The 13634-nt window shown below is 67.1% G+C and overlaps 2 protein-coding genes across 3 annotated transcripts; one reads left to right on the forward strand and one right to left on the reverse strand.

The window, feature by feature from the left end:
• Window positions 1-5: 5 nt before the first annotated feature.
• On the forward strand, window positions 6-4005 carry LOC309891241 (tonsoku-like protein; the record flags this gene model as incomplete). Its single annotated transcript, XM_082785613.1, has 6 exons — window positions 6-119; window positions 1786-1945; window positions 2033-2205; window positions 2289-2362; window positions 3399-3532; window positions 3631-4005. Coding segments are annotated over 6 exons (822 nt in total), but the record flags the coding sequence as incomplete, so codon positions are not given.
• A 125-nt stretch (window positions 4006-4130) lies between these two features.
• Window positions 4131-11633, reverse strand: VPS28 (VPS28 subunit of ESCRT-I). Of its 2 annotated transcripts, none has more exons than XM_082785615.1 (9): window positions 11509-11633; window positions 11360-11388; window positions 10627-10664; window positions 9141-9230; window positions 8362-8467; window positions 6356-6457; window positions 6192-6245; window positions 4453-4544; window positions 4131-4359 (listed from the first exon to the last, which is right to left on the reverse strand). In XM_082785615.1, exons 1-9 carry the CDS (start codon window positions 11543-11545, stop codon window positions 4242-4244), a joined length of 666 nt encoding a protein of 221 aa, XP_082641741.1. In that variant the 5' UTR covers window positions 11546-11633; the 3' UTR covers window positions 4131-4241. The 2 variants fall into 2 exon arrangements, with proteins under 2 accessions (XP_082641741.1, XP_082641740.1); XM_082785614.1 differs by having other exon boundaries at window positions 11360-11391; window positions 11509-11609.
• Between the last annotated feature and the right edge of the window lie 2001 nt (window positions 11634-13634).

The following is a 13634-nucleotide window of genomic DNA, read 5'->3' on the forward strand; positions in this document are numbered from 1 at the left end:
GGGGCCGCCCTCAGCACCCTGCCCACCCTCCTCCTCCTCGACCTCTCCGGCAACCGCCTGGGCGCGCGGGGGCTCGGCCACCTCGCCGGGACCCCCCCCAAAACGGCTGCGCCCTGCGGGTGAGATTTGGGGTTTTTTTTGGGGGGGTTTTGGGGTTTTTTTTGGGGGTTTTTGGGGGGTGGGGGGGGTGTTCTAGCACGCGGCTCTACCCCCGAGTCAGCAGCGTCCTGGGGTTGGTTTGGGGTGGGGGGGTGGTGGGGGGCTTTGGGGAGGTGGGGATGAGGGGGGTTGGGTTTTTTTTTGGGGGGGTTTGGGGGGGTTTTGGGGTTTTTTTTGGGGGTTTTTGGGGGGTGGGGGGGGTGTGTTCTAGCACGCGGCTCTATCCCCGAATCAGCGGCGTCCTGGGGTTGGTTTGGGGTGGGGGGGTGGTGGGAGGGGTTTGGGGGGGTTGGGGGGGTGGGGAGGGGGTTTGGGTTTTTTTTTGGGGGGGGTTTTGGGGGATTTTTGGGGTTTTTGGGGTGTAGGGGGGGTGTTCTAGCACGCGGCTCTACCCCCGAGTCAGCGGCATCCTGGGGTTGGTTTGGGGAGGGGGGGGGGTGGTGGGGGGGTTTGGGGAGGTGGGGAGGGGGTTTGGGTTTTTTTTGGGGGGGGTTTTGGGTTTTTGGGGTGGTTTTGGGGGTTTTGGGGGTTTTGGGGGGTGGGGGGGGGTGTTCTAGCACGCGGCTCTACCCCCGAATCAGCAGCATCCTGGGGTTGGTTTGGGGGGGGGGGTTAGTGGGGGGGGGGGAAGGGGTTTGGGGAGGTGGGGATGAGGGGGGTTGGAGGGGGTTTGGGGGGGTTTGGGGGGGTGGGGAGGGGGTTTGGGGGAATGGGGAGGGGGTTTGGGGGAATAATGAGGGGGTTTGGGGAGGTTTGGGGGAATGGGGAGGGGGTTTGGGGGGGATTTGGGGAGGTTTGGGGTGGTGGGGAGGGGGTTTGGGGGTGGGGGGGGTTTGGGGAGGTAATGGTGAGGTTTGAGGGGGTGATGATGGGGTTTGGGGGGGGTTGGGGAGATGGGGAGGGGGTTGGGGGGGTTTGGGTGGTGGGGAGGGGGTTTGGGGGGAGTTTGGGGGGGTGGGAAGGGGGTTTGGGGAGGTTTGGGGTGGTGATGATGGGGTTTGGGGGGGATTGGGGGTATGGGGAGGGGGTTTGGGGTGGTGGGGAGGCGGTTTGGGGGACAGGGAGGGGGTTTGGGGGACTGATGATGGGGTTTGGGGAGATTTGGGGTGGTGGGGAGGGGGCTTGGGGGGATGGGGGGAGGGTTTGGGGGTGGTGGTGGGGTCTGGGGGGCTGGTGGTAGGGGTCTAGGGGGGTGGAGAGGGGGTTTGGGGGGGTGATGGTGAGGTTTGGGGGAATGATGATGGGGTTTGGGGAGGTTTGGGGTGGTGGGGAGGGGGTTTCAGGGGAAGGGGAGGGGGTTTGGGGGGTTTAGGGGAATGGGGAGGGGGTTTGGGGGGTGATGATGGGGTTTTGGGGGGGTTTGGGGGGATAGGGAGGGGTTTTGGGGGTGGTGGGGGGTTTTGGGGAGGTAATGCTGGGGTTCGGGGGGGTTTTGGGCTGTGGGGCTGGGGGTTATTTTGGGGGTGGTGGTGGGGTTTGGGGAGGTGATACTGGGGTTTGGGGAGGTGATGCTGGGCTTTGGGGGGGTTGATGCTGGGGTTCGGGGGCGTTTCGGAGTGTGGGGTCATTTTTGGGGGTGCTGAGCCCCCTCCTCATGCCCCCCCCACCCCCCCCACCCCCCGGCAGAGCCTGGAGGAGCTGGACCTGAGCCTGAACCCCCTGGGGGACGCCGGCTGCCGGCCGCTGGCGCTGCTGCTGCGCTCCTGCCCCGCGCTCAGCACCCTGCGCCTCCGCGCCTGCGGCTTCTCCCCCCGCTGCCACCTCGCCCTGAGCCACGGCCTGGCCGGTGAGCCACCCCTGCACCCCCTCCCCTTCCTCCCTGGGGGGTCCCGGGGGTTGTCGTAACCCCCTTGTGTCCCCCCTCCCCAAAAAGGAGCCTCCCAGCTGCGGGCGCTGGCGCTGGCGCACAACGCGCTGGGCGCAGCGGGTTTGGAGCCGCTGCTGCGCGCCCTCCCCGCGGCCACCCTGGAGCACTTGGACGTTGGCTCCGTGCGAGGAGAGGACCCCCTGCCCCTCGCCGCCGCCCTGGGGGGCTTCCTGGAGCGGGTAAAGTGGCTGTGTCCCCCCGTTGTCCCCTTGTCCCCCCCCCCGGTGTCCCCACGGAGCTGACGGTTGCGGGGTCTCCGCAGGGCGGCCGCGCGCTCGCCCGCTTGGAGCTGCCCGGGAACGGTTTGGACGACGCGGCCGTGGCTGAGCTGCTCGGGTGAGGGGCTGGGGGGGGGGAAAAGGGGCTGGGGGGGGGAAAAAAGGGGCTGGGGGGGGTAAAAAAGGGGCTGGGGGGGGTAAAAAAGGGGCGGGGGGGGTGTGTGGGGGGGTCCCCTGTGGCACCGGCACCCGGCGGTTTCGGTGTCCCTCGTGGCACCATCGCCCGGTGGCCTCGGTGGCACCCGTGGCACCAGCACCCAGTGCCCTCGGTGGCACCCTTGGAGTTGTCACCCAGCACCTTGGGTGTCCCCCCAGCACCGTCACCCAGTGCGCTCGGTGTCACCCTTGCCACTGTCACCCCTTCCCCTTGGTGTCCCCCTGTCACCGTCACCCAACGCCCTCGGTGCCCCCCCCTTGTCACCATCACCCAGTGCCCTCGGTGTCCTGGGTGCCACCACCCAGCACCTTGGGTGTCCCCCCAGCACCCTCACCCAGTGCCCTCAGTGTCACCCTTGGCACTGTCACCCCTTCCCCTTGGTGTCCCCCTGTCACCGTCACCCAATGCCCTCGGTGTCCCCTCGTCACCAGCACCCGGTGTCCCCCTTGGCATTGTCACCCAGTGACCCTGGTACTGTCACCCAGTGCCCTTGGTGTCCTGGGTGCCACCACCCAACACCCTCAGTGTCCCCCCAGCACCCTCACCCAGTGCGCTCGGTGTCACCCTTGCCACTGTCACCCCTTCCCCTTGGTGTCCCCCCGTCACCGTCACCCAGTGCCCTTGGCACCGTCACCCTTCCCCTCGGTGCCCCCCCCTTGTCACCATCACCCAGTGCCCTCGGTGTCCTGGGTGCCACCACCCAGCACCTTGGGTGTCCCCCCGGCACCCTCACCCAGTGCCCTCGGTGTCCCCCCTGTCACCATCACCCCCTCCCCTCGCTGCCCCCCCCTTGTCACCATCCCCATCACCCTTGGCACCACCACCCCCACCACCCCCCTGTCACCATCCCCCTCCCCACCCCACCCCGGTGCCCCCCCCCCACTGGGACCCTTCCTGACCCCCTCCCCACCCCGCTGCCCTCCCCCCCCCCCCGCAGGTTCCTCCCCTCCTGCCCCTCCCTGGTGTCCCTGGACCTCTCGGCCAACCCCAGCATCACCAGTGCGGGGCTGCGGGCGCTACTGGGGGCACTGGGCGAGCGCAACCGGCGGCTGCAGTACCTCAGCCTGGCAGGTAAGGGACGGGGACGGGGGGGTCACAGCGGTGCCGGGGGGGGGACAGGACCCCCCCACGAGGCCACCGCGGTGACATTGTCCCCGTTTGTCCCCAAGGCTGCTCGGTGGAGGGGCCCCTGGATGGCGTCACCTGGGCCAGGGCGGCCACCGGCGTGCGGGACCTGCGGCTCTGCGGCCGCGGCGTGAAACGGGGGGGCCCCCCCGGCACCGACCCCCCCGGCGCCTTCCGACGCCACCGCAAACTCTTCTGCACCAGCCTCTGAGCCCGGATGTCGCGATACGGGGGCGGATATCGCGATACGGGGGCGGATATCGCGATACGGGGGCGGATATCGCGATATGGGGGGGGTCACCCTACGGGGGCGCAGCCTCAGGTGGCCGCGGGACGCGTCCCTTTTCCCACCCCCGTGTCCCCCCCCCCCGGTGTTTTTTTAGCCTGGCTGAGGGCATTACAAGGTATTTATGAGCGTGGCCGGGCTGCTTTTTGGGGTCTCTGTAGGGTTGGGGGGGTCCCACCCTAATTTGGGGGGGGGGTCCCACCCTAATTGGAGGGGTCCCCCCCCACGGCACGCGCCCCCTTCCCAAAAGACGCAAGCGAAGGACGAGGGGGGGTTTATTGCCCGGCCCCACGTTTCGGGGCCACGGAGCCCCCCCAAAACACTTTGGGGACAGGGGGACGCGGCCCCAAAATTTGGGGGGGGGGCTCCTCAGGCGTGCAGGAAGCGGTTGAAGGCGTTGTAGGCGGACTCGAGGTCGAAGAGCATTTGGCGCACCTGGGAATCGTCCAGCTCGTCCGAGGCCGACATCGCGCTCAGGGTCTGCAGCCTTTTTTTTTGGGGGGGGGGCGAAATCAGGGTCGGGGGGGTGACCCCAAAAAGTTTGACCCCCCCCCCCCCTCCCCAAAGTGTGGGGGCTCACCACTGGTTGACCTTCTGGCGCCCCTCGAAGTCGGGGGGCAGGTGGCTCATGCGGTTCATCGTCTCCATCAGCTCCCGCAGGTCCGGCTGGATCTGGGGACAGGGGGTCGGGGTGAGTGGGGGTCGCCCCGAAATGTTGGGGTCACCCCGAAGCTACGGGGCCGCCCCGAAATGTTGGGGTCACCCCGAAATGTTGGGGCCGCCCCGAAATGTTGGGGCCGCCCCGAAATGCCGGGGCTGTCCCGAAATGCTGGGGTCACCCCGAAATGTTGGGGCCACCCTGAAACACCGGGGCCACCCCAAAATGTTGGGGCCACCCCGAAATGCCAGGGCCATCCTGAAATGCTGGGGTCACCCCAAAACACTGGGGTCGCTGTGGAACACTGGGGCCACCCCGAAACACCAGGGCCACCCCAAAATGCTGGGGCTGCCCTGAAACACCTGGGCCACCCCGAAATGCCAGGGCCGCCCCGAAATATTGGGGCCACCCCAAAATGCCAGGGCCACCCCAAAATGCTGGGGCCACTGTGGAACACCAGGGCCACGTCAAAACACTGGGACCACCCCAAAACACTGGGACCACCCCGAAAAACCAGGGCCACCCCAAAATGCCAGGGCCACCCCAAAATGCCAGGGCCATTGCGGAACACCGGGACCACCCCAACACGCCAGGGCCACCCTGAAACACCAGGGCCACCCCAAAATATTGGGGCTGTCCTGAAATGCCAAGGCCATCCCAAAACGCTGGGGTCACCCCGAAACACTGGGGTCGCTGTGGAATGTCCAGGCCACCCCAAAACACCAGGGCTGCCCCAAAATACTAGGGCCACTGTGGACCACCAGGGCCACCCCAAAATGCTGGGGCCATTGCAGAAGACAGTTGGCCACCCCGAAACACTGGGGTGACCCCGAAACACTGGGGCCACCCCAAAACGCTGGGGCCACTGTGGAATGCCAGGGCCATCCCGAAATGTTGGGGCCACTCCGAAATATTGGGGTCACCCTGAAACGCCAGGGCCACCCCAAAACACTGGGGCCACCCCAAAACACTGGGGCCACCCCAAAACACCCAGAGCCACCCCAAAACCCCCGGGGCCACCCCAAAATATTGGGGCCACCCCAAAACACCCAGGGCCACCCCAAAACCCCCAGGGCCACCCTAAAACACCCAGAGCCACCCCAAAACCCCTGGGGCCACCCCAAAATATTGGGGCCACCCCAAAACCCCCGGGGCCACCCCAAAATATTGGGGCCACCCCAAAACCCCCGGAGCCACCCCAAAACACCCAGAGCCACCCCAAAACCCCCGGGGCCACCCCAAAACACCCAGAGCCACCCCAAAACCCCCGGGGCCACCCCAAAATATTGGGGCCACCCCAAAACCCCCGGGGCCACCCCAAAACACTGGGGCCACCCCAAAATATTGGGGCCACCCCAAAACACCCAGAGCCACCCCAAAACCCCCGGGGCCACCCCAAAACACCCAGAGCCACCCCAAAACCCCTAGGGCCACCCCAAAATATTGGGGCCACCCCAAAACCCCCGGGGCCACCCCAAAACACTGGGGCCACCCCAAAATATTGGGGCCACCCCAAAACACCCAGAGCCACCCCAAAACCCCCGGGGCCACCCCGAAACCCCCAGGGCCACCCCAAAATATTGGGGCCACCCCAAAAACCCCCGGGGCCACCCCAAAATATTGGGGCCACCCCAAAAACCCCCGGGGCCACCCCTCCCCACCTCATCCATGGCGCGGATCTCCAGGCGCAGCTTGTCCATGACGGTGATGAAGAGCTGCGGGGGGGGGGACGAGAGGAGGGGAGGGGGCGTTTGGGGGCGGCCCCCACCCCACCCGACCCCAAACCCGACCCTGACCCCAAACCCGACCCCAAACCCGACCCCACCGAGACGATGTCGGCGATGCAGCGGTTGAGGTTGCCCTTGTCGTCCTTGATGGTGATGGGCCGGTCCTCCTTGATGCGCTCCATGGCCAGGGGGCAGTCCAGCTGGGGAGGGGGAGGGGGGGGGTGAGCACCCAAGGGTGGGGGGGGGGGGTCCTGTGGGGGTGGGCACCCATGGGTGGGCACCCGAAGGTGGGGGTCCCATAGGGAATGGGAAGTCAATGGGTACCCGAGGGTGGGGGTCCCATGGGGTTGGGCACCAAGGGTGGGGGTCATGTGGGGGTGAGCACCCAAGGGTGGGGGGGGACCCGCGGGGGTGGGCACCCAAGGGTGGGGGTCATGTAGGGAGTAGGAATCCAATGGGCAACCAAGGGTGGGGGTCCCATAGGGAATGGGATCCCAATGGGCACCCAAAGGTGGGCACCAAGGGTGGGCACCCAAAGGTGGGGGTCCCGTGGGGGTGGGCACCCAAGGGTGGGCACCCGAAGGTGGGGGTCCCACAGGGAACTTGAACTCAATGGGCACCCAAGGGTGGGGGTCATGTAGGGAATGGGAATCCAATGGGCAACCAAGGGTGGGGGTCCCATAGGGAATGGGAATCCAATGGGCACCCAAAGGTGGGGGTCCCATGGGGGTGGGCACCCAAGGGTGGGCACCCGAAGGTGGGGGTCCCACAGGGAACTTGAACTCAATGGGCACCCAAAGGTGGGGGTCCCATGGGGGTGGGCACCCAAGGGTGGGCACCCGAAGGTGGGGGTCCCACAGGGAACTTGAACTCAATGGGCACCCAAAGGTGGGGGTCCCATGGGGTTGGGCACCAAGGGTGGGCACCCAAAGGTGGGGGGGGCCTGCGGGGGTGGGCACCCGAGGGTGGGGGTCTTGTAGGGAACGGGAACCCAATGGGCAACCAAGGGTGGGGGTCCTATAGGGAATGGGATCCCAATGGGCACCCAAAGGTGGGCACCAAGGGTGGGCACCCAAAGGTGGGGGTCCCATGGGGGTGGGCACCCAAGGGTGGGCACCCGAAGGTGGGGGTCCCATAGGGAACAGGAACTCAATGGGCACCCAAAGGTGGGGGTCCTGTGGGGAAGGGGCACCCAAAGGTGGGGGGTCCTGTAGGGGTGGGCACCCAAGGGTGGGGATCCTGTGGGGAACGGGAACCCAAAGGTGGGGGTCCCATAGGGAAGGGGAACCCAATGGGCACCCACAGGTGGGGGTTCCGTGGGGGTGGGCACTCAAGGGTGGGGGTCCTGTGGGGAATGGGAACCCAAGAGTGGGGGTCCCATAGGGAACGGGCACCCAATGGGCACCCAAAGGTGGGGGTTCTGAGGGGGGTGGGCACCCAAAGGTGGGCACCCAAGGGTGGGGGTCCCATAGGGAACAGGAACCTAAAGGTGGGGGTCCCACAGGGATGGGCACCCAAGGGTGGGGGTCCTGTAGGGAATGGGAACCCAATGGGCACCCAAAGGTGGGCATCCCATGGGGAAGGGGCACCCAAAGGTGGGGGTCCCGTGGGGATGGGCACCCAATGAGCACCCAAACGGGCACCCAATGAGCATGGGGCAGCCGGGGAGGATCCCCAAAGGTTGGGATCAGCCCGGGGGGGGAACCAGACCCCAACCCCAACCCTGACCCCGACCCCGACCCTGACCCCGACCCCAACCCTGACCCCGACCCCGAGCCCGAGCCCGACCCCGACCCCGACCCCAACCCTGACCCCGACCCCGAGCCCGACCCCGACCCCGACCCCAACCCTGACCCCAACCCCGACCCCGACCCCAACCCCGACCCCAAGCCCGACCCCAACCCTGACCCCAACCCTGACCCCGACCCTGACCCCGACCCTGACCCCGACCCCGACCCCGACCCTGACCCCGACCCCAACCCTGACCCCGACCCTGACCCCAACCCTGACCCCAACCCCGACCCCAACCCCAACCCTGACCCCGACCCCAACCCTGACCCTGACCCCGACCCCGACCCTGACCCCGACCCCGACCCCGACGCACGCGGAACTTGCGGCAGAACTCATCGATGGAGCTGATCTCGGAGCCCTGCACCTGCTTCAGGGCCGCCTTGAACTGCACCAGGAGGCGCGAGCACGCGGCCGTGTACCTGGGAAATGGGGGGAATTGGGGGGAAATTGGGTAAATTGGGGGAATGGGGGGGATGGGGGGGATGGGGGGAATGGGGGGGATGGGGGGAATTGGGGAAATGGGGGGAAATTGGGGAAATTGGGTAAATGGGGGGAATGGGGGGGATGGGGCCCAAAAGGGGACAAAGGGGGGACAAAGGGGACAAATGGGGGCAATGGGGACAAACAGGGACAAACGGGGGGCAATGGGGTAGCAATGGGGACAAAGGGGGACAAATTGGGGCAAAGGGGACAAATGGGGACAAACGCGGACAATGGGGGACAAAAAGGGGCAAATGGGGACAAATGGGGGGCAAAGGGGGGCCAAAAAGGGGACAAGCGGGGGACAAAGGGGGGCAATGGGGTAGCAATAGGGACAAAGGGGGAGAAATTAGGGCAAAGGGGGGCAAAGGGAACAAATGGGGACAAACGGGGACAAACAGAGACAAATGGGGGCAAACAGGGACAAATGGGAACAATTGGGGGCAAATGGGGACAAATGGGGACAAATGGGGACAAACGGGGGACAAATGGGGGCAATGGGGACAAATGGGGGACAAAAAGGGGACAAAGGGGGACAGAGGGGGACAGAGGGGGGCAATGGGGACAAAAGGGGGATAAATGGGGACAAAGGGGGACAATGGGGGGCCTCACTCGTTGGGGGACACGCAGTCCTTGATGTAGGCCTTCTCCAGCGCCTGCAGCGTCTTCACCACGGCGAACAGCTCGGCCATGTTGTCGTACCTGCGGGAGGGCCGTGGGGCAGGGCTATGGGGTGTGGGGCAGGGCTATGGGGTGTGGGGCAGGGCTATGGGGCACAGAGTGGGGCTGTGGGGCCTGGCCATGGGGCATGGGACAGGGCCATGGGGCAGGGTGTGGGGCAGGGTGTGGGGCCTGGCCATGGGGCACGGGGCAGGGTTATGGGGCACAGAGTGGAGCTGTGGGGCACAGGACAGGGCCGTGGGGCAGGGTTATAGGGCACGGGGCAGGGTATGGGGCACAGAGTAGGGCCGTGGGGCCTGGCCATGGGGCTTGGCTGTGGGGCATGGGGCAGGGTTATGGGGCACAGGACAGGGCTGTGGGGCATGGAGCAGGGCCATGGGGCCTGGCCATGGGGCAGGGTATGGGGCAGGGCCATGGGGCACAGAGTGGAGCTGTGGGGCATGGGGCAGGGCCGTGGGGCAGGGTTATGGGGCATGGGACAGGGTTATAGGGCACGGGGCAGGGTATGGGGTCAGAGGCAGGGCTGTGGGGCCTGGCCATGGGGCACGGTTATGGGGCACAGAGTAGGGCTGTGGGGCATGGGGCAGGGTATGGGGCATGGAGTGGGGCCATGGGGCCTGGCCATGGGGCACAGGGCATGGCTGTGGGGCAGGGTTATGGGGCATGGGGCAGGGTATGGGGCAGGGCCATGGGGCAGGGCTGTGGGGCACAGGGCAGGGTATGGGGCAGGGCTGTGGGGCACAGAGTGGGGCTATGGGGCAGGGTATGGGGCAGGGTTGTGGGGCACAGGACACAGCGGTGGGGGGCAGATGGGCGCTGCCACGGAGTGGGGGCTGCGGTGGGACGGGGGGGGCCTCGGGGTGGGTGACGGGGTGTTGGGGGTCCCATGGGGGGTGCCGGGGGGTGTCGTGACGGGTGACAGGGTGCTGTGCTGGGTGACAGGGTGTCGTGGGGTGTTGTGATGGGGTGTTGTGGGGTGTTGCAGTGGATGACAGGGTGCTGTGATGGGTGTCACGGTGTCGTGATGGGTGACGGGGTGCTGTGACGGGTGACGGGGTGTTACGGGGTGTCGTGACGGGTGACGGGGTGCTGTGACGGGTGACAGGGTGCTGTGGGGTGTTGCAGTGGGTGATGGGGTGTTGTGATGGGTGTAGGGGTGTCGTGATGGGTGTCACGGTGTTGTGATGGGTGATGGGGTGTCATGATGGGTGTTGGGGTGTCACCAGGTGTCATGCTGGGTGTTGGGGTGTTGTGACGGGTGTCACGGTGTTGTGGGGTGTCGTGATGGGTGACGGGGTGTCATGCTGGGTGTCACGGTGTGGTGACGGGTGACAAGGTGTTGGGGGGTGTTGTGGTGGGTGTCATGGTGTTGTGATGGGTGACAGGGTGTTGTGGGGTGTTGTGGGGCCGCGCTCACCTCTCCCTCTCCCGCGCATTCTTGTAGAGCTTCACCTCCTGCGGGACGCGGCGGGGTCGGGTCCCAATTGGGGGGGGGGGTCCCAATGGGGGGGGTCGCAACCTGGGGCTCACCCCGGGGGTTCCAACCCAGGGGTCCCAATTTGGGGGGTCCTGTCCTGGGGGGTCCCTTCCCAGGGGTCCCATTGGGCTCACACTGGGGGTCCCAATTTGGGGGGGTCCCAATTTGGGGGGGTCCCAATCAGGAGGTCCCATCTTGGGGGGTCCCAACCGTAGGGGTCCGATCTTGGGGGTCCCATCCCTGGGCTCACCCCGGGGGTCCCAATGGGGGGGGGTCTCATCCCAGGGGGTCCCATCCAGGTCCCATCTCGGGGGGGTCCCAACTGGGGGGTCTGATCTTGGGGGTCCCATGCCGGGGGGGTCACAACTGGGGGGTCCCAGCCTGGGGGGGGTCCGATCTTGGGGGTCCCATCCCTGAGCTCACCCCGGGGGGGTCCCAAATGGGGGGGTCTCATCCTGGGGGGTCCCATCCTGGGGGTCCCAATGGGGGGTCCCAGCCCGGGGGGGTCCCAACCCGGGGGTCCCAACCGGGGAGGGGGGGGTCACAACACGGGGGTCCCATGCTGGGGGTCCCACCCGGGGTCCCAACCCGGCGGTCCCAACCTGGGGGGGGGTCCCAACTGGGGGGGTCCCAATTGGGGAGGGTCCCTCCCCGGTGCCCCCCCCCCCCTCACCTCGTACAGCTCCGGCCGAGCCCCGGGACCTGCTGGGGGGGGGGGTGGAATTAGGGGGGGGGGTCACCGTGAGCACCCCCGTGCCCCCCCCATCCCCCCCCCTTCCCCCTCCCCCCCCTCCCCACCCCCCCGCCCCCCCCCCCGCTCACCGCCCATCCCCGGCGGGGCCGCCACGCCGTGGAACATCGCGGGGGGGTCCCGGGGGGGGTCCGGGGGGGGTCAGGACCGGGCCGGGGCCTCCCCCCGCCGAGCTCCCGGGGCTGCAAAATGGCGGCGGGGGGAGGGGCGGGGGGAGGGGAGAAGGGTGGGGGAGGGGCTATGGGGGTGGGGGAGGGGTTAAGGGGAAGGGGAGGGGATAAGGGGATGGGGAGGGGCTGGGGGAGGGGCTGAGGGGTGGGGGAGGGGCGGGGGGAGGGGCTGAGGGGTGGGGGAGGGGCTAAGGGGATGGGGATGGGAAGGGGAAGGGGGAGGGGAAGGGAAGGGGAAAGGGGAGGGGAGGGGGCGGGGCTAGGGGAGGGGCTAAAGAGTGGGGAGGGGAGGGGCTGGGGGCGTGGCTAATGGAGGGGGAGGAGCTAAGGGGTGGGAGAGGGGCTAAGGGGTGGGGAGGGGCTGAGGGGATGGGGAGGGGCTAAGGGGAAGGGGGAGGGGCTAAGGGGTGGGGGAGGGGCTAAGAGGATGGGGCGGGGCTAATTGGAGGGGGCGGGGCTAAGGGAGGGGGAGGGGCTAAGGGGAAGGGGAGGGGAAGGGGAAGAAAAAGGGAGGGGAAGGGAAGGGGAAGAGATGGGGAAGGGGAAGGGGAAGGGGGAGGGGGAGGGGAAGGGGGAGGGGAAGGGGAAGAAAAAGGGAGGGGAAGGGACGGAGAGGGGAAGGAAAGGGGGAGGGATGGGGAAGGGGGAGGGGAGGGGAAGAAAAGAGGGTGGGGAAGGGCAGGGCAGGAGAGGAGAAGGAAAGGGGAAGGGGAGGGGGAAGGGCAGGGAGGGGGAAGGGCAGGGCCGGACCCCTCAGCACCCCCCCTGCCCCAGCACGGGCCCCGCGGCCACCGAGAGGGGGGGGGAAATGGGGCTGGGGTCTCCTCGCCCCCAGGGGCGGGAGGGCGGCGGGGGCACCATGGGGGGGCTCGGGGGGTCCTGGGGGGGCTTGGGGGGCTCAGGGGGTCTTGGGGGGCTCGGGGGGGCTCAGGGGGGCTTGGGGGGGCTCAGGGGGTCTTGGGGGGCTCAGGGGTCTCGGGGGTCTTGGGGGGCTCGGGGGGGCTCAAGGGGGCTCAGGGGGGCTCGGGGGGCTCAGGGAGGCTCAGGGGGGCTCAGGGGGGCTCAGGGGTCTCGGGGGGGCTCGGGGGGGCTCAGAGGGTCTCGGGGTCTCAGGGGGGTCTTGGGGGTCTCGGGGGGGCTCAGGGGGTCTTGGGGGGTCCCAGGGGGTCTTGTGGGGGTCCCGGGGGGCCGGGGGCCCCTCCACGCGGGGCCAAGGCTGTGGGGTGGGGAGGGGCCGGGGTGGGGCCGCGGGGCTGTAAAGGGGCGGGGGGGGGGGCAAAGATCGCGGCGCGTGGCGGGGCCAAGGGGCGGGCGGAGGGCGAAGGGCCCGCGGGGAGCACGGGGACGGGGCCGGAAGGACCCGAGGGGGCAGGGCGGGCCGACACGTCGTCGGGTTGTCGTGTTGTCACGTTGTCATATCGTCGTGTTATCACGTTGTCATATCGTCACGTTGTCATGTTGTCACGTCGTCATATTGTCATGTTATCACGTTGTCGTATCGTCACGTTGTCGTGTTGTCATGTTGTCGTGCCATCATGTCGTCATGTCGTCATATCGTCACGTCATCACGTCACGTCGTCATGTCATCGTGTCATCGTGTCATCATGTCATGTCATTGTGTTGTCGTGCCATCATGTCATCATGTCATCACGTTGTCATGTCGTCATATCGTCATGTCATCATGTCACGTCATCATGTTGTCATGTTATCACATCATCCTATCATCATGTCATCGCGTTGTTATGTCATCATGTTGTCCTATCGTCACGTCATCGTATCATCACGTCATGTCATCACGTCGTCATATCGTCGTGTCACCATATCATATCATCGTGTCATCACGCTGTCGTGTCATCATGTTGTCACGTTGTTGTATCGTCATGTCAAGGAAAAGGAGATGGAGAAGAGAAGGAGGAGGAGGAGGAGGAGGAGGAGGAGGAGGAGGAGGCAGAGCACAAGGATACGGAGAGTGGCTGCAGTGCCTTGGGAGGTCTCACGAGAGCAGAGCCGGGGTACGAATACCATAT

The sequence above is a fragment of the Aythya marila genome, assembly GCF_965140915.1.
Source record: "Aythya marila genome assembly, contig: HAP1_HAP1_SCAFFOLD_1149, whole genome shotgun sequence".
Taxonomy (NCBI): Eukaryota; Metazoa; Chordata; class Aves; order Anseriformes; family Anatidae; genus Aythya; species Aythya marila.